We start from the raw sequence: 20,425 nt of genomic DNA on the forward strand, positions 1-20,425 counted from the left end.
TGTGAAGAGTTTGGATTGAACAAAGAAATTGAAAGACTGTCTAGGTAATTGTCAAGTAAGTTGACATGCTGTAAGAATTTACTATTGCTTTAACATTTAAACTACTATTTACCAGAAAAAAAAAAAAGACTAGTTTGAAGCATATTCTTACTAATAAATCAGTGTGAACTTAGGACAAAGGAAACTAATATGAGTAGGCAGCTTCATTTACATAAACCCTTCGCAAATGATTTTAGAACAAACTCTAGTCTTTATCCTGCCTTTCTCTATGATTCTTCCTTCTCATCTTTGGTGCACTGCTAAATGTAAAGCAATAGGCATCTACTGCAGTTCTGTGAATTTAACTTGTAATGCAAGATCTTCAAATCATTTATATGTGAAAGTATCTATCTTTGAAATAAGAGTTTTTCTGAAATTTATGCTGACCTTCTACCTTCATTCTCTCACTTTTCCTGAAGCTTAGCTTTCATTCCTTTTAATGCAAATCATATTAGCATTTTATGTAAATCTTTGTTTTGTAGTTTCTCTCATAAGGCTAGCTCCTAAATGAGTGTTTATTTTTTAAGGGAGGGGTGATATCTTTAGGTTAGTTTACAATTTGCTTCTTCTGAAAGGGATTTGTGTTTACAGGGAAAAATAGTGGTTTATTTCACTAACAGTGCAAGTGTATAGTACACTTGTAAAAACAACTCTGGAGTAATACCTGAGTCTATAACTGAACAGCAGGTTCACCCATCCTCTGGGAAAACAGTTTCTCACAAACTGGGGTCTGTGTGTCTGCATAATGTTAATAATTTGACATGTCAGAAATTAAAACCTTCATCTAACAGCAGAGGAACAGATTGGTGAAAAGAACGGAAAGATTTTGATAGTATTGTTTGAGAATAATCTCACTTCATTTCTAGGTTTAGAGTTTGTAATAAGGTGTCCTGAGAATGAGGGAAATGATGGGATAAATTATTTGGGTAAATTATAAGGGTATAGAAATTGAAAAAGACAAATGTCTGAGTAGCAGTACTCTCACTGTCCTCTGCTCTAGGTGTCAAATGGTTTTATAAGAAGATAATACTTTTTAAAGTGTTTACGTAGCACACATAATTTATATCTTATGAGGGTAAGTGTTCTGACTGTATTTCATGGGTGCTAGAGTTGTCTGTTCTTCCAGAAGAGAGGCCTCAGTGAAAGCAGCCAAGAATTGCAAACAGTGTTTTTTACCTGATGTAAGAGGAAATCAAATGTAGTACTCCATTATACTGGGAATAAATTTACTATAGGTAAGATGATCAGATTTTCTGTCTGTTTCTCCAATTGCTTAGAGAACATGAATGTCAGAATAGTTATGTAAATGTGTATTTGCACTTACCTATGCAGCCACTAAGATGGATGAATACCTGGGGCTTGTAAAAATAGGAAGAATAGTTGAAAATCATATTTCTGTTTCATTACACTATGTTCTCTACTACAGAAGAAACTTCACATTTTTATACAACTGTCAAGTAGAAAAGGCTGAAAATTTTATTGTTTATAGGTCTGGAGATGGCATGGGTTCAAAAGCCTCCAGAAACGGCAATAAGTGGGGAATTCTTCAATGTGACCTATGCAGTCTTTGCTTCAGATGGCTTTTATCAATACGCAGTACAAAATGGAATCCTTTCTCACAGGTATTACCTCCTATAATATGTTTTCATGGTCACGAGTATATGGTGATTCTCTACATTCACACATTTTTTGTAACACAGTCAGAACACGTGATCTTGTGCTTCTTACTAATTTCTTGCATCTCGTCTAGAAGCACTTGCACTGTCATTAGCCCCTCTGGAATGACTTGGCTATAACATCATGACACATTCACCTGCATGTTAGTGACAATGCTTGTCATCCTGCATCTATATTACAGTCTCATTGCAACTCTGAGTGTTACTTCTGATCTCTACACAAGGAATTTACAACTGAAATTCTAGTGTGACTCTCAAAGTCACTGTAGTCTGTATCAGTTTCAATAATAAGAGCGTTCAAAGTCCACAACATAAATGACAATAGGGATTGAATCTCCAGAACCCACTGAAGAGCTTATTTTGATTGCTGTGGTGTTGAAATCTGTCCAGAGTTTATATTGTAGAATCATAGAATGGCTTGGGTTGGAAAGGACCACAATGATCATCTAGTTTCAACCCCCTGTTGTGTGCAGTGTTGCCAACCACCAGACCAGGCTGCCCAGAGCCACATCCAGCCTGGAATATCACCTCACAGCCTTATGTATCACCTCACAAACTATAGACAATGTAGGTTAGGTATAGCTTTTGTATGTGTATAACTTTGTGTCAATAAAAGACTAATATGTTGTGATCTTACATTTGTGAACTGTACACAGCATACTCCAGCCACATAAAAAAAGGTTTGTGACAGAGACGGCAGCCATAATTTCCCACTCTCTGTGCTTTATTTGACTACTAAAAGAGATGCTTATGGAAAAACCTCACATACTTTCTTTGTCAGTGTGAATTTTCGCTTTGCAAAGTTCAGACTGTAAAAGTTTTTGTAGAGAGTGGTTTTATTTAGGATTGAAAGATTACTTATAATTCATTTGCAATGTCAAAAAAAAGAAGTTGATGTATTTTGATGATCTTAATAATAGTTTTTCATCAAATTATCTGAGATTTTTGGCTGGTGATATTTCCAAGAACTTGACCAATAAACATTTCACTTTGTGGAATTAATCTGTTTTTCTGGTCTTTCCAAAGTGACCCACTCCTTTATATAAGTAAGAAATTTACAAAATTCTGCTTTTTGAATATTTACACATATCTTGCACAAAGAGACAGGCTGTAAATCTTAAAAGAGAAGCATTTATGCTGTGGTTTTACAGAGGCATCAAACTTGTACCTCAGTATCTAAGGACTATCTCAGTTGTTTCTCAGAATGCCTGACTCAAATACGATTGTAGATGTCAAGTCGTTATATGAGCTTCAGAAGGATTGGGGAAGGTGCTGATGAACTACAGAAAGCAGTACTGAATGCATAGTAAATTACAAAAAGCATTTATGAAGACCTAACAGCATTAAGGAGTAATCATCTTAAGGTTTTGGGTTTTTTCTTTCTCCATTTTTTCTATTTTAATATTTTAATATTTTATTTATTTAGGTGCCTTAGTGATTGACAGATTTGCTTATTTCAGATATCGGGTATGTCTATACCTTTGTAAATCTGGTCCTTAATATGACTTATGTCAACCTTATTCCCCGTTTTTGCATTTATTTCTTACAATACAATATTTTTTCTTAAATCTGCTATTTTCTGGCTACTTGATCTTGCTGCTCTGAAACTAATGCCTTCTTTTTTTATTATGTTGGTCCACCATGTAAGAGGCAGATGTTGGTTGTGTGGCAGTAGAGGCTGAACCACCAGTATTCCATTACATTTTGTTGCATGTGACAGATGGCAGCAGAGGGGCAGTCTGACATGGAAGTACAGATGAAGAAAAAAGCATTTCACTGAAATCCTCTATGCAAAAAATATTGTACTCATTGACATTCATTGATACATGCTGAACATTTATGGAGACCAAGCAGTGAGTGTGAGCACAGTGAGGGGTAGGTGGGTGGTGCAATTCAACAGTGGCAACAGTTTCCATGGAAATAAATAGGAGGCATTACTTTCAGAGCAGCGTGTATATATATATATATTTCCTGGAGTGCTGGCATTCCTTTCAAGTTAGAGAACTACCACGTGTAACTTTCAAACTAAACCATATAACTACTTCTGGCTATATCTCCCAAGTCAACCATATTTGGAGAAATTTCTTCTCAGAAAGAGTGGTTATACACTGGAATAGGCTGCTCAGGGAGATGATGAAGTCACCCACCATTCCTGGAGGTGTTCAAGAAACACATGGATGAACATGGGTTTGTGGGCATGGTGGGGATGGGCTGATGCTCGGACTTAGTGATCTTAGAGGTCTTTTCCATGATTCTGTGATTCTAAAAAATTATTTTATTTTAAAGCAAAATATGTTTATTAGGGTGATAATCAATTTCAGAGAAATAGTTGTTTTTCTGAAAGTGTAACTCAGCAAACAGACTGGAAAAAAGTGTGACACATTTCCAGAGAACTACATTCATCTTCCAGTGATGAACTGTCAAAAGTCCTACCTTATGTTTATTTCATATAATATTGTCTTCTCTTTTAAGCCTACTCTCTACTGGCCAGTTTTTCTCATTACTTGTCAAGTTCTGTGTCCAGTTCTGGTCCCCATAATTCAAAAAAGCTGCAGGCAGACTCTACAGGATCCAAAGAAGGGCCACAAATATGATCGAAGTGCTGAAGTGCCTGCTTTGTGAGGACAAGCTGAAGGAATTAAAATTTTTCAACCTGCATAAATGAAGGTTTATGGAGGATCATGTTACAGTATTCCAAGTGTGGCTATTAAAAGGATGGGGGCTGCTTCACAAGCAGCCACACGTAGAAGAAACAATGGGAAAAAAGTTGCACTGACAGAGGTTTCATCTTGATTCAAGAAGGACTGTTTTTTATAGTGAGAACAGCTAGTAACCAGAACAGTCTCTGCAGGGTCATTGTGGTTGAGTCAACATCACTGGAAGTTTTTAAGTTGTGACTGGACAGGGTGCTAGATAATCTCGCAGAGGCTCCCTTTTCTCATGAGAGTTTGGATCTGATGATCTTTTGAAGTCCATTCCATCCTAAGCTGTTCTTTGATTTTGTGGCTATTTTGAAGAACAAGCTATTTGTATAGTCCCCTTTTTGATCTAAGCTTTTGGTTTCATGAATTTTATCTGATATTGTTGTCTAATGTGCTATCTATCCTTGTATGTTTGGGTTGTGGAGAAAATACTAAAGTCAAATAGTAATCACATGCATAGATGGACATATACAATTGACAGTACTAAGAATGAAAGTAGCCGGGGACACAGATTTTTGATAGCGAAAGTATAGTAATAGTAATTCTTCTGAGCCAGATGTAGCAGTGCCAAGTAATCCCATATGCTTATGCAGACAGTGAGGAGACATGAATGGTGGTTGGTAGCTGTCTAAGCTATATTATCTGACAGAACTCACTATTATTTAACATAAACAATGATCCAGTTGAAAGCACTCTTTGCTATAGGATTGCTTCAACCAGAAATAGAACAAAGGAGAAAGAAATGATGTAACAATATTTCTATCACTGCATATGTTTATGCTAGTAATTTTTGTGTGAAAGATTTTCTGTTCTTTTTACAATTTTTGAGGGAGAAGGAATTAATATAAAATTATCACTTTTTCTCTGCTCCTTGGCTAGCAATGCTAGTGCTGCAAAGGAATTCTGTGAGGAGCATGAGTGCCCTGCTAGCTGGAAAGATGCAAATGGCGAGAACTGCTGTGTCCACCATGCCAATATTCACTCCTGTCCTTTGGCTTTCATGGTTAGTATGATAGTATGAGTTACTGTGTTCTGCTTGCAATAATGGATAAAACATTCATTGCAGTGATCAAGTATTTGATGTTATTTCTGTGATTACAATTAGACCAAATCAGTAGTTCACTGAAGTAGTTGTAGGGATGTCAGTCAATTTCAGAAAGTTTTGTACTATATTTGAGGCTGCAAAGCAAATACTTGTATTTTTGGACAAGGTAGTATTCAGAATTGCTCATTGTGCTTAATAGAATCAGTTTCAACTCTTAAAGATTACTTGACTCATATTCACCCTTTCTGTACAGTCAGTAGAGAAAGAAAGAGTGAATTGTCATTTGCAGGTATCGTTATCTCTCTACTTTTTGACAGCTTTAGTGAGATATGCTCTGCAAACTGGCATTGACTCATAAAAGACCTTTTTGTTTCTAAAGAAAATAAACTGCAATACCAAAAGTCAAGTTGCAATAAAACTCCTTTAGAAAAATATAAGATGTGGGATACAATTCTGTTTCTTGTTCTTGTGCAGCAAAAACTGAAAAAAAAGTATATTAGCTTCATAAAATTACTGCAGCTAAATGTATGACCAGATTTTAGTTCATGTATTTCAACAGTAACAAGATTTGTGACATATTTTAACAAAGTGTATGATTATTATTTGAGTTTATTCATTTTAACAGATTTGGTTATTTCTTGAGAAGAATATAAATAATTCTAAAAAGGTAAAAGAGGGAGACCTAGGATTTTTAATGTCATTGTTAGTGACATAACCAATCTCTCTGATAAAGGGTAGAGGAGGAATATGTGGTCCGTGGATTCCTGATGACGGCCAGATATTTACTCACACTTTGTCGACAGCTGGCAAAATGAGCCAAAGAAACTGGACTGCTAAGGTAAAGTTTATATTTTGACTACAACAAATGGTTTGCTATTCTCAGAACTTATTTCCTAATAGGTTCCAGTGTTCCCTGACTCATTTACTTATGTCAGAATTATGTATGGAAGTGGTACATAAAGCTGAGTATCATCAATTCCCAGCTGACTTGATTGAAAACATCAGTTTTTTATACTGCTACTTCCTATGCAGTTAGTAGGAAAAAAATGGGGATGAGAAGGAAGAACACAGCCTAATCTGTCTGTCTAAAGACTACACTAAGAAAATACTGCATTAGTGACTGGACTGTGTTACAGGTTAGCACAATCTTTATGAGTTTTCCAAACAGAAGTAATGGGAAAGCAAATATGACGGATGCATAGGCTGAAAGACATGCCTAACTGAAAGAAAACATACCAGTGAGAGGAATCCCAAAAGGCTTGTCTTTCTTGTTGTTGCTTATCTTACCAGACAAGCACTCCTTTCCTTCCTGATACTGAAAAATGCACACCTTCTTTTTGAGAACTTCACAACTGTATGATCTTTGTTAAAATGACTTATTGTATGCAAGTGAAGTTTTGATCCTTGCAGCTTTGTTCACTTGTTTGGCAGGTTGTTTTGGTTCATGTGGGTGTGACTTCTCTCATCGCACACATCAGAGTTGGGAGAATGCAAGTTGCTCTGGAAGCAAAAACCACAGTCCTTCCTGCAGTAGGTATGATACAGAGTGAAGATGTGAGGGAACTGCACACTGACTGCAAATCTCATGCTTTTAACATTCAGGCATGCATACCAAGAGCTGAGGCGGCTGATCGCGGGGTGCATAGGGGACTCGCTCGGTTTTCCCTCATCCAGGGATTCCCGAGGCATCGGTGCAGCCCGGCACCTCTCGCGAGAGCGGCTCACGTCGCGGGGGCGTTGCCAGGGTAGCGGCGGGAGATTTAAACGGGCGCAAACCCGGAAGAGACCCTTTTGATCGCCGAGGTTTGCTGCTTCGGAGCTGCCCCAGGCAGAGCTGAGGCGGCTGATCGCGGGGTGCATAGGGGACTCGCTCGGTTTTCCCTCATCCAGGGATTCCCGAGGCATCGGTGCAGCCCGGCACCTCTCGCGAGAGCGGCTCACGTGGCGGGGGCGTTGCCAGGGTAGCGGCTCTCCGTTCCCTCCTCCCTCCTCCTCCCTAATAAGGGCGTTGAGGAGGGCAGTGGCACGCCACTGGCCACCCAGATGGGAAGGAGGGGTTTTGTCTTTGTGAAGAGGGTGATAAGTGCGGTTGCACCCATCAACGACCTGTAAAAGAGCGTGGGCAGATCCAGCACTGAGCACACGCTGAGGACCATCAAGGACTGTGAAAAGGAAATTGACTGGTGGTGCCAGGCCTTATTGGCCCCGAGGTCCCGGCATGCAACTGAAGCTTCCTATGGAGCATGTGGCCCCCAGTCGCCTTGCAGACAGGTGACAGAGAGGAATCGACAGACAGACTGTGCTCCGGATATAGTGAGCCCCCAGTCTGCTCCTTCCCCTCACAATATTTATGTAGAACTAGGGGGTGTGGGACTGGAACAAAACTCTCTCCCAAAAGGGCAAGGTGATATCCACTGCTCAGTGGCGGAGCCTCTGCCCTGTTGTTGCTGAGCAGAGCAAAGCTGTTTGAGAGAGAAGGATGGGTGGAAACAGATACCTACTCGGCGTTGTGGGCGTCCCCCACCCAGATCATGCTCGGCTCCCCAGGTGCCTCTGCGGAATAGATTTGAGGCCCTGGAACCCGAGGGAGAGGTGTGTGCAGGTGTGGAAGGAGGCCCACCTGTGAGGGTGCCTCGGGGGAAGTGGTCAACCCCACACCTCAAGACTTCCTCCACCCAGAAGGGTAGAAGGGTGGTTGTCATAGGCGACTCCCTGCTGCAAGGAATTGAAGGCCCTATATGCCGGCCCGACCCTACCCGCAGAGAGGTGTGCTGCCTCCCTGGGGCTCAAGTCAGAGACGTTGCTAGGAGACTTCCTAGACTGATCTGCCCTTCTGACTACTATCCACTATTGATAGTACAGGCTGGCAGTGAAGAAGTTGGTAAGATAAGAATGAAGGCTATCATAGATGACTTCAGGCGACTGGGGCGGGTAGTTGAAGGAACAGGTGTGCAGGTAGTTATTACATCTGTACCTTCAGTGGCAGGAAACGATAGTGGGATGAGCCTAAAAACCCATCTCTTGAACAAGTGGCTTAGGAGTTGGTGCAAATGCAGGAGTTTTGGTTTTTTTGATCATGGGGCAATTTACTCGGCACCTGGCATGATGGCTGCAGATGGATGCAGCCTATCTTCACGGGGAAAGAGGGTTCTAGCTGAGGAACTGGCAGGACTTATTGACAGGTGTTTAAACTAGGTATGAAGGGGGAAGGGGACAAAATGACGACCGCTGGGACTGAGGGGGCAGTTCGAGGCTCCAAACAGAACTTGATGGGTGGAGACAGTGGAGTTCAAAGGCTTGGAGAGGGGTGGGGGATGCTGCTTCTCTTAAGTGCCTGTATACTAATGCACGTAGCATGGGGAATAAACAGGAAGAGCTGGAGTTCTGCGTGCGGTCGCAAGGTCATGATCTCATTGCGATCACGGAGACGTGGTGGGACAGCTCGCATGACTGGAATGTTGTCATGGAGGGCTATGTGCTTTTTAGGAAAGATCGGCTGGCTAGGCGGGGTGGTGGAGTTGCTCTTTATGTGAGAGAGCAGCTAGAATGTATTGAAATTCACTTGGGGGAGAGTGATGTAGCAATGGAGAGCTTATGGGTGAGAATCAAGGGGCAGGCTGGTAAGGGTGACACTGTTGTGGGGGTGTACTACAGGCCCCCCGATCAGGATGAGGAGGCTGATGAGGCCTTCCAAAAGCAACTGGATGTAGCGTCACGTTCCCAGGCACTGGTGCTTATGGGGGACTTCAATTATCCAGATATTTGCTGGATGACCAACATTGCCAGGCACGCACGGTCCAGACGGTTCTTGCAGTGCGTTGAAGACAACTTTCTGATGCAGCTGGTGGAGGAACCGACGCGGGGAGGGGTGTTACTGGACCTTATTTTCACCAACAGGGATGGACTTGTTAAGGAAGTAAAGGTAGGGGGCAGTTTGGGTTGTAGTGACCATGAGATGGTGGAGTTCAAGATCCTGAGTGGAAGAAGCAAAGCAATAAGTAGGATTGCTACCCTGGACTTTAGGAGAGCCAACTTCGATCTCTTCCGGGACCTACTTGGAGCTATCCCGTGGGCTCGGGTGTTAGAAGGTAAGGGGGCCTCTGAGAGCTGGTCAGCATTTAAACAGCTCTTCTTCCAAGCTCAGGATCGGTGCGTCCCTGTGAGCAAGAAATCGGGAAAAGGTGGCAGGAGACCTGTGTGGATGAGCAAGGAGCTCATGCGCAAGCTCAAAGGGAAGAAGAAGGTCCATGAAATGTGGAAAACGGTTGCTTGGGAAGAATATAGGAATGTAGTCAGGGCCTGCAGGGATGCAACGAGGAAGGCTAAAGCCCATCTGGAATTGAATCTGGCTAAAGTGATAAAGGATAATAAAAAAGGCTTCTTCAAGTATGTTAATAGCAAAAGGAAAACTAGAGAGAATGTGGGCCCCTTACTAAGTGAGGGGGGGGTCCTCGTAACGGGGGATGCTGAGAAGGCAGAGATACTGAATGCCTTCTTTACTTCTGTCTTCAGTGAAAAGGCTCTCCCGCAGGAATCCCACACCCTGGAGGTGAGAGGGTCTGGGGAATGGGAGACTTCCATTTAGTCAGGAAAGAGGACGTGCGTGAGCGCCTAGGCAGTACTAAGGTCCACAAGTCCATGGGACCTGATGGGGTGCATCCACATGTGCTGAGGGAGCTGGCGGAGGTCATTGCCGAACCGCTCTCCATCATTTTTGAGAGGTCTTGGACAACAGGGGAGGTCCCTGAAGACTGGAGGATAGCCAATGTCACTCCGGTCTTCAAAAAGGGCAAGAAGGAAGATCCGGGTAATTATAGGCCTGTCAGCCTCACCTCTGTCCCTGGAAAGGTGATGGAACAGCTTGTGCTGGATACCATCTCCAGACAACTTCTATGATGCTGTCACATGCTGGGTGGATGGGGGAAGAGCGGTAGATGTAATCTACCTTGATTTTAGAAAGGCATTTGATACTGTCTCCCACGACATCCTTATAACAAAGCTGAGGAAGTGTGGGATAGACGAGTGGACAGTGAGGTGGGTTGAGAACTGGCTGACTGGCAGAGCGCAGAGGGTCGTCGTTGGTGGTGCAGAGTCTGGCTGGAGACCTGTAACCAGTGGTGTCCCCCAGGGGTCTGTGCTGGGTCCGGTCTTGTTCAACATCTTCATCAATGACCCTGATGAGGGGATAGTGGCCACCCTCAGCAAGTTTGCTGATGATACGAAGTTGGGAGGATTGGCTGACACGCCTGAAGGCTGTGCTGCCATTCAGCGAGACCTGGACAGGCTGGAGAGCTGGGCAGTAAGTAACCGGATGAGGTTCAACACAAGCAAGTGTAGGGTCTTACACCTAGGGAGGAATAATTGCATGCACCAATACAGGCTGGGGGATGAGCTGCTGGAGAGGAGCTCTGCAGAGAGGGACCTGGGCGTCCTGGTGGACGACAGGTTGGCCATGAGCCAGCAGTGTGCCCTCGTGGCCAAAAAGGCCAATGGCATTCTGGGTGCATTAAGAAGAGCGTGTCCAGCAGGTCGAGGGAGGTGATCCTCCCCCTCTACTCTGCCCTGGTAAGGCCTCATCTGGAATACTGTGTCCAGTTCTGGGCTCCCCAGTACAAAAAAGACAGGGATCTCTTGGAAAGAGTCCAGCGGAGGGCCACAAAAATGGTGAAGGGCCTGGAGCATCTCCCTTATGAAGAAAGGCTGAGTGAACTGGGTCTGTTTAGCCTTGAGAAAAGACGACTGAGAGGGGACCTGATCCAGGTTTATAAATATCTGAGTTGTGGCGGCCATAGTGGTGAGGCCAGTCTCTTTTCAGTGGTACGTGGAGACAGGACGAGGGGAAACGGACATAAGCTGCAGCATAGGAAGTTTGGCACGAATGTGCGTAAGAACTTCTTCACGGTGAGGGTGACGGAGCACTGGAACAGGCTGCCCAGGGAGGTTGTGGAGTCTCCTCTGGAGATATTCAAGTCTCGCCTGGACGCCTACCTGTGCGACCTGGTGTAGGGAACCTGCTTTGGCAGGGGGGTTGGTCTTGATGATCTCTAGAGGTCCCTTCCAACCCCTACAATTCTGTGATTCTGTGATTCTGTGACAGCTACCCCTCTATCACTGAAGTCACTCTTGCCAAACAGGTAAACTCAAACCAAGATCAACAGCTTCAGCTGAAAAACTTTGAAAATACTCTTCCAGTCATGACATTGTGAGGATCTGGACATTCTACATCTGAAGGAATGCAAACTAGCCCTATCTCTGTTGGAAGGGTAGAAATCCAAATTGGTTCCACTGTTCATGTTAAAATCCTGTTGCTTCCAAAGGCATCACACATCTGTGCACATTAGTTTAGCTATATGCAGGAAAGTAGAAATAGTAATAAAATTATATTAGCAAAATGAAATCTAAAAAGAAAAACTTATTTGATGAATTAAACACGCAGCTTGAAGAAAAATATTAGCTTAAGCAAACATCACAGTATTCTTGTTAGCTACTCTTCTGAAAGTCTGAGAATATATTTCTCAATGTTATGAAAAAAGCAGAACCAAAGCAATTCCAAAGTGGATGGAAGCAATGGATTTTGTTTTGCTGAGGATTTTTTAAAAAATGTATCACATAATGACAGGATAATATCCTTAGCTAGTCTCAGGAGGCTGAAGTGCGGAATTGTATTAGTTTAGGCACAGAGGTAAAATTGAAACAGAACTCAAGACACATGATACAGAGTTTTGTCCTCTAGGGCTTTTGTTCTAAATCACATCTGATAATTTTCTTAAGACCTTGGAGAAAAATAAATCCTTGAAGCATGGATTGCAGGGTTTCACTCTGAAGTATCTGGGATCATATACTTCTAGAGATGTCAAGGGTTGGATTAAGTACAAAGAACACAAAAGACAATGTCCGCATTGAGAAACTTCTTGCCTCAGGAAAAAAACAAAAACCAAAAAAAAAACAACAGATGGACGAGTTAAGACACAAAAAAAGTCAAAGGCTGTCACATCATTAACAGTTTCATCTGATCAAGCAGAACCTACATCACTTAAAAAAAAAGAAAAAAAAAAAGAAAAAACAAACCATTATTTCAGCTTCTTGAATGGTACCATCTCTGAATTCTTCAGATGTATTCTTTCAGGTACTCTGAGCTTTTCCAGCCCAAGATCATGTGTTTAAATCTGAATTCAACCTTGCTGATTAATGAAACTGCCTTAAAATAACCTAATTCTCGTTTCTGTTTCTAATCAGTTTGTGGAGATGGCTTTTGCGAGGAAGAAGAAAGCTGTTCTATTTGTCCAGCAGATTGTGGAGAATGCCCTTTGTCTGCTTATGCTAGGATAGCAATTGCCTTACCCCTATGTTTAGTCTGCACTGGCTTTATTGTGACAGTCATGGTAAGTATTCTTTCTTTCATTACTCTTGCGTCCAGTATTTCATTATTTTGAATGGAGTGTTCTCCTAGTAGAACGTAAGTTTTCTTTAAAACTGTGTGGTAGAAAAGAAGGCATTAATGGCTCCTCTAGATGAGAAGGCTAGTTGTGATAGGAAATTTCATCCTCTGAGGCTTGAGACTGAAAGGAAATTGAACAGAAGGCTACGTAATGGTGGAATAAGAACACCTTGTTATTAAGTACTTCACAACATGAGGTAGGGGTGGCCAGTGAAGTGAGAGTGCTTTTGACTCAATAAACTATTATGAAACAAACTGCTCCAAAACCCTGTAGAGGTGAGAGGTATGCATAAATTCTAAAACAAATCAGATAAATTCATAAAGGGATGAATCAGACTTCATTAAGTCTGAGTGTGCAAATACCTCTTGTTATAGAATACATTCAACTTGGGATATTTTAAGATTACTGATAGCTGGACATCCAAAGGAATAATTAGAAGATATTTTTTTTTCAGTTAATTTTGTGTGTGTGTTTATCTGTGTGTGCTCTTTTTAAAAAAGCTTATTTTCTTAATGTAGCTGAACTAATTTAGTGATTATCTATGTTATTGATTAATATAAAAGACTTGTGAAGGAAAAGCAAAAGGATAACAAGAGAGGAACGTAGTGTGTCCTTATTTTGGAGGAAACTTATGACTGATACAGAGCTCACTCAGTCAAAATTTCCCTCTGTTATTTCAAAAAGTTTTTGAGAAAAAAAAATATACATTTTATTTTGTAAAAGTATGATTGAACAAAGGCAAATTAACCTGAAGTGACCTTGTGGATTCACTTGATTGGAAATATCTCAGTATAAAGAAGACAGCAAATTATTACAATTTATTTGCACTATTACTTTTAGCACTGTCATTTCAGAGTGCCTTTGCTGAAGTGGATCTGTATGCCTCATTTATTCACACGTTAAAAAAAAATCTGTAACAAGGGCATGGCAGATGATTATGTGCAGTTGTAGAGTCATTATGTTGACTATGTACTTAGTAGATCATTTCTTTGGGGTTTAGCCTATAAGTCATGTAAATCAATAAAATCATATTTCATCCATTCTTTTCATACTGCATTTGTGCTGAGCACCTGAAGTAACTGAGTGTGTTGAAAAGACTCCCAGAGTAAGCTACTGTGGGTAGTCTCAATCACCATTTGATTTTGTTCTCTGTTCTGCATCTCTTTGTGTGGCTTTGCAAGTTTGGAACTGAAGTATTTTTGAAAACAAAGCCTTAATCCCCTGGTGTTTCTGTTTCTTACCTGAGCATTTACAATCCACACAAAGGCTGTGGCAATATGTTTACTGTGATTTTCCTATAAAACAATATGCTCTGATAGAAATGTATAATTAAACGGATGACACATTCAGATATTTTTAAACAATTGAAATTTTACAAAAAGAAAGTGGAGTTTCTTGACCTTGAATAGATTTAACTAAAGTAAAAGTTTATTTATGTAGTGAAACTTACCTATTAGTGTTGCGCTTTTTTTTTTTTTTTTGGTAGGTCTTAGGTATTTTTGGAGGGTTTAATTTTTTTTGCTACATACTTACTCCTTCTGCTAAATTCTGCAATAGCATCTTCTTTTCTTTATTATTTAGGTGATAAGTAAACAAGTTAGGAAAAATCCTTTTATCCAATTGAGCAATTAATATTATGTAAGAAGAATCATCTTAGAATCTAATATCTTAATCATTCAAGCAGAAGAGAGGGTTCCTTTGATTTCAGTGTCTGCACCAAGACTGGTGGTCACTTCTGGCTAATATGTCTTTGGTCATATCTTTACAAAATAAAATGCAGGTATCTTTTCCCAGAAATCCTTTGAAATAAATGTGATGATATAATTTTGATTCAGCAAGCTCTACATCAGGCATAAATTTCTTTCAAATGTTGAAACAGTTTCCACTTGCTGGAAAGTATATTTGAGTATTATTTGGACTTCTGTTAACTGTTTCAAGGAATGCATGATTTCTAATATTCAATTCTACACTACAGAAAATAATTAAGGTGAAATGTGGGTTTGCTGTTTTGGCATTGGCTGCTCATTTTTTGAAAGCATATGCTTACACTTTTATGTTTTGTAAATATCCTAAGACAGCTGTTTATGAGAACATCTATGTCTTCTTTATAAAATAGCCACAAGATCTATATCCGATATTGTTTATACTAAAGTATTGGACTTAACGTGATCTCATTTGTAAATCTGGTTATAATTCTGTCACTGGATATAACATGCAATGCTCCTTTTCTTGGGGCTAGAGAACAGTATGTTCTTGTCACGCAATTAGGCATCATAGGTGGGGCATTTCCGTATTATGAGGTGATGTAAACAACTGTTTGGATGCCCAGGCTGAGACCTGACTGTACTGTGTTAAAATTACTGACAATAACGGAAAGAGTTCATAGCCAGTGCAAAATATTACATGTCAGTAGATCCTAGAATATAGAACATGCTGTTCTAAAGAACTTTGTTAGATTGTGTTTTCTTCTAGGTCTGTTACTTCTAATGCTGCTGATATGATACATACTGGATACTTAAACATCAGATTTTTGGGGGATACTTAAACATTTTCATATTAAAAAAAAAATCTCTGAATAAGTACTTTCAAAGTTGGCAGAGTTGAATTCAAGAATGAATGTGATTTATTTTTGTAGTGGTTTCAGTATCAGAAACAAAAGATGCTTTGGGATGAAAGCTGGATTATAGAGTTCACCTGTATCAAACAAGGTTAGTAACATTTCATTTTATTGCTGTTAGCAGTTTCTTTAATAATTTTATGAAATAATCTAAATCATAAGTACATCTTGTTTACAGAAATTTACATAAATTTTTCAGCTCAAAAAGACAGATAACGTCTAGACCTGGAAAAAATAAATATATATTTACTGCAGTGGATGTGTGGTTCTGTATAATTGGCCTAATTCGCTTACCCTGGCTTTACACAAATAAAATGAAAGATATAATGAGATCTTAATTTCTCTCAGTAAATACTGTCTTCGGCAGTTTTACTGCAAAAATTAATTCACTGTGACCTGACATCTTTTTCATTTTACCTTCAAGATATAAAATATGATTTTAATTGGCTGTAACTAAATATGTTAAGAATAAGATCAGATGTTATTAAATCCTGTACAGTGCTGCATTTGATTCACTTTCCTGTCCAGAGCTTTAGCACTCAGAAGCAGAGAAATGCCTGGACCCTAAGAAGAGGCAGATTTGAAGAAATTGGCTGAAGTTGATAAGCCTGTGCTGATACGAACTCTCTGATTTTCTGTTTCCCCAAGGAATTGCTAGAAAGATCAGTTTTAGCTATGTTATATCATTGTGTTTCTAGTAGTGTAAAGATGTTCTTGTGCTAATATTATAGTGATACTTTCACCTTTGGACATGAACGTTAGTTTCTGTGCAGCTTGCTTTAGTATGATATCCTCGTTGCAGTAAAGGACGGAGACTGGCATAGAAATTAATTTGAGTTATGCAAACCAGAATGCAAACCTTTACAGTTTTGTCAGTGCTCGGAGTAACTGGCCAAACCTGGTGGAGATGGTGAAACAATAAGAAATTCATTAAAAATCTTTGAAATTCATTTTGTAACCTAGCTGATCAATGTATATTAAAAACATACATTGAGATCACTTTTTTCCCCATCTAACTGTATTATTTCTCTTCTCTGACTTCCCTCAGATGTCAGAGTCACTTCCCACATCCCTGTACTATACAGTCTTCTAGGAGCTCCAAATAGACTTGTTAAAATATGGCACAGAACTTGCTCTGCTTCCTGGAGTTCTGTCCTCTGCACTTCAGTAGTAGCAAGGACTGATCATCCTGAAATCAGGAAGACTTGCATTGAATCTTGAGGTTTAGTGGGAAAGATCTATGGCAATGCATCACCTCTTGGGTTGTTGTACTTTTTATGCAGCAGTCACACTCTAAAAAAATAGCTGTCTTACATGTTAACAAGACCAATCCTGCATGTAAAGATTTGGTGAATTCCTTAAATTTGCCTGCCTCTGGAATCTGTACCTTTGTAATAATACGCATTTACAGGTGCCTTTTCTAATCCCACATCCCATTTAGATCACAAACTCTGGACAGCAACAGGAAGCATGATAAGTGCTCTCCCAGCACCGAGTGAATCCAATGCCAGTTGTATCACTGTTCTGAGCTCCTGCACTGCAGCTGCTAATGCATCCAAGAAACAGCACTTCACCCAGACTGGGAGATAGTAAGTCAACATATTACTAATTTTGTTCAGTATCCGCTATCCTATAGTTTCACTGTGCTTTATATTTCTTGTAACCTTGCTGTAAATAGATTGAAATTCTCTCGTTACACCAAATCTAGTAAGTTAGTAGCATCATTTGACTTCTGTATCACTTACTGGCTGTAGAATCTGAAACATGATGTCTTCTTTGTTTTGCTTATCATTTCCCCTTTTCTCTTTGGCTGACTGCATAATGTGACCTGCATCTGTTAATGAATGACACCTACTGCTCAAATACATTTGGAACTAAGGTTTCAATGTAGATCTTTTTCTAAAATGCAGATAGAGCACAGCTGGATTATTTTAAGAATGGCGTAGTTCTTATATGTTGGGTACCATACAGTATCAGTTAAATATCAGTTAATTCCTGCATACATCCCCACTGGATTCTTTAATGGAAAATTTTGTTATCTGTCAAATTCTGCTGCTTTACCACTGAGAATGCTTCATCCCATGGAAGCAGAAGGATGTTAAATATCAGTGGTGAATCTCTAAAACAGTAGAAGACAAATAATGAATACATACTACTGTGTTTCACTACCTCTGATATCCCCATTGCTGCTACTCAATCATCCAGCTGCCTAAATTTACTATAACACTCTCATATTTCAAGTGGCATACACACAACAAGAATGCTTGACTGTAAGTACTAATGCTTGCCTTATCATAGAAGCAGAGTCTTGTCAAATACTCATATTCAGCTTCACACCTACATATGGACATGCTCAAACTTTTGCTTCATCTCCAGAGATACGAGGCTGCTTGCAGTAAAAAAATATCTGCCAATTTTCCTAGCCTTATGAAATTATGTAGTTGGCTTACTATTCTCTAAACAGCATTTAATTCTGTTTCAGTGATGGTAGAACAGTGGCCATTAAAAAAATAATGAAGAAGGCATTTACCCTATCCAAATCCATACGTAAGGAAGTAAAGCAAGTAAGGTAAGAAGTGAAACCTGAAAACTGTATGCTGTTCTATGTGTGTATTGGTTCTTTAAAGGTTACAACCTGTCCAAACATTATAATATACTCATATTCTTTTCTTCAAACTTTGCTTTGACACTAGATGAAAATCTTTTTACAGCTGTTTTACTTTTCTCTTTTATTTTTGAGACAAGATTTCTAGTTTTCCAGTTACTGTACAGAAAGTAGGAAGGAGATCCAAGAAAATTATTTGTGTGCTGAGTTTTTTCTGCTAATTTTTACAGGGAACTTGACCATCCCAATCTCTGCAAATTCATTGGTGGTTGTATAGAAATACCAAATGTTGCCATAGTGACAGAGTACTGCCCCAAAGGCAGCCTTCATGATGTTCTGCTCAATGAAGATATCCCTTTGAACTGGGGATTCAGGTAAAAATAATAATTTTTTTAAAAAAGCTAAAAGATACAAAACTGTGCTGACATGCTATGTGCTGTTTGGGACAAAATAGAAATTACAGATGGGTAGTTGGAATGAGGCTTACACTGCGTTATGGAAAGAATGAAAGAGTGAATATTTAGGAGGAAGTTTTTCACGCAGAGAGTGGTGATGCACTGGAACTCGTTGCCCAAGGAGGTTGTAGATGCCCCATCCCTGGAGGCATTCAAGGCCAGGCTGGATGTGGCTCTGAGCAGCCTGGTCTGGTGATTGGTGACCCTGCACATAGCAGGAGGGTTGAAACTGGATGATCATTGTGGTCCTTTTCAACCCAGCCCATTCTATGACTCTGTGATTCTGTGATTCTTTGATTCCGTGATTCTATGAATTCAAATATCCAGCCTAATGGAGTTCCTGGATTTTTGATCAATCATACACCGAGCACTGGTTACATGAAGTTAATGAGTTTTCAACCCACTCTTGTTTATGCTGCTACTGTTTTCAGATCTTTATTTCTATGTGATTTAATCTATTTCTCTAATATCTTGGGCATCTGCATTTAATTAAAAAGCACTGTGAAACTGCATAGATAAAATAATTAACATACCTACAAATGCTTTGTTATATTTACTGACACAGAAAATGAGCTAATGGTCCCACTCCACAAAGGCACTCTCATTGTTTTTTGAGACTAATCTTGGCATGCTCTTTTTAATTCTCCTTACTGTTTTCCTTAAGCAAAGAAAAAGAGCGTAAGGAAGGAAAATGTTTCTCTTGTAAACATTTGAAAAGCACTTCAAATAATACAAACATACTAGGGAGTTCTAAAGGAATCTGAACTGTCATAATAGAAGTAATGGCCTGTGGACCCCAAACAACTGAGTGAGAGTTGAAGGCTTTCGTTAACCCACTTCATATGTTTTGGAAAAATGAGGTAGAGTTACAGATTTCGAAGCTATTCCAATTAATAGAGCCTTTCTCCAAGGCTCTAGTTAGCCTTGGAGCTCCAGCAGGTTTCAAATCCACTCTCGAGTGAAGATCTGGTTTATTGGACATGCTGGCTTATTGATTTTTGTCTTTCAGGTTTTCTTTTGCTACTGATATTGCCCAAGGAATGGCCTATCTTCACCACCACAAAATGTATCATGGACGGTTGAAGTCTAATAATTGTGTAATAGATGACCGATGGATTTGTAAAATTGCAGGTAAAGTGAAGATAAATGAAAATTCAAAATTCTCAAGGTAGTCTACTAATGTGTGTAGATTTCACACTTGATACTGCTCCCAAGCACCTTCATTTTGACATTTTTGGTGAAAATGCTGGTGTTACACGATCATTTCAGGCCTCTCCTTCAGAATAAGTTACTGCTGCATGCGTGAGATTCCATAAGTGATGAAGTCTATCAACATCAGGCTGAACAGGAATTCTGTCTCATTCTCAGTTATGATGCAGAGAGAAAACCTTAGCAATGGACTCTGCTGTAAATACATGGAATAATGCTGACTGGCAAACACGAAGAAGTTCATGGAAAAAAGCAGATTCAACTCAGACTCAACTTTTCAATCCTGTACTCAATACTGAATTATTATTATGGAGCTATAGTCACCCTGCTCCTGCTACAGGAAGACAGTATGTGGAAACATGAAAACCACTAGAGAGCCTAGATTATTCTGCAACTGCCAAGGGACTGGAAAATTTTTTCATCTTTCCCCAGGCTAGTTATTTGACCCTGTAATCTGCAGGCATCTTAAAAACAACTGCAATAGATACACTTTCAAAGATTTCTCCTAAGAATAACACCCCTACAAAGTGCCATGGCTGCTTCTCTACCACCTTTAGTATCCTGCTTGCAAGAATATGCTTTGCTTAAAGCCTTTTCTAGGAAAAACACAAAAAAATTGAAAGAACTGCACTACATCA

General features: G+C 39.9%; 1 protein-coding gene across 1 annotated transcript in view; it reads left to right on the top strand.

The window, feature by feature from the left end:
• Nucleotides 1-20,425, top strand: part of LOC109363787 (atrial natriuretic peptide receptor 1-like) — a 39,134-nt gene that overhangs the window by 3,171 nt on the left and 15,538 nt on the right. Inside the window, exons 3-12 of the mRNA XM_085214100.1 lie at nucleotides 1,529-1,661; nucleotides 5,297-5,420; nucleotides 6,196-6,300; nucleotides 6,894-6,996; nucleotides 12,699-12,844; nucleotides 15,537-15,609; nucleotides 16,960-17,107; nucleotides 18,001-18,087; nucleotides 18,354-18,497; nucleotides 19,588-19,709. Coding sequence (XP_085070226.1) covers nucleotides 1,529-1,661; nucleotides 5,297-5,420; nucleotides 6,196-6,300; nucleotides 6,894-6,996; nucleotides 12,699-12,844; nucleotides 15,537-15,609; nucleotides 16,960-17,107; nucleotides 18,001-18,087; nucleotides 18,354-18,497; nucleotides 19,588-19,709 — 1,185 coding nt within the window. The remainder of the gene's footprint in view (nucleotides 1-1,528; nucleotides 1,662-5,296; nucleotides 5,421-6,195; nucleotides 6,301-6,893; nucleotides 6,997-12,698; nucleotides 12,845-15,536; nucleotides 15,610-16,959; nucleotides 17,108-18,000; nucleotides 18,088-18,353; nucleotides 18,498-19,587; nucleotides 19,710-20,425) is intronic.

The sequence above is a fragment of the Meleagris gallopavo genome, chromosome Z (assembly GCF_905368555.1).
Source record: "Meleagris gallopavo chromosome Z, MGAL_WU_HG_1.1, whole genome shotgun sequence".
NCBI lineage: Eukaryota > Metazoa > Chordata > Aves > Galliformes > Phasianidae > Meleagris > Meleagris gallopavo.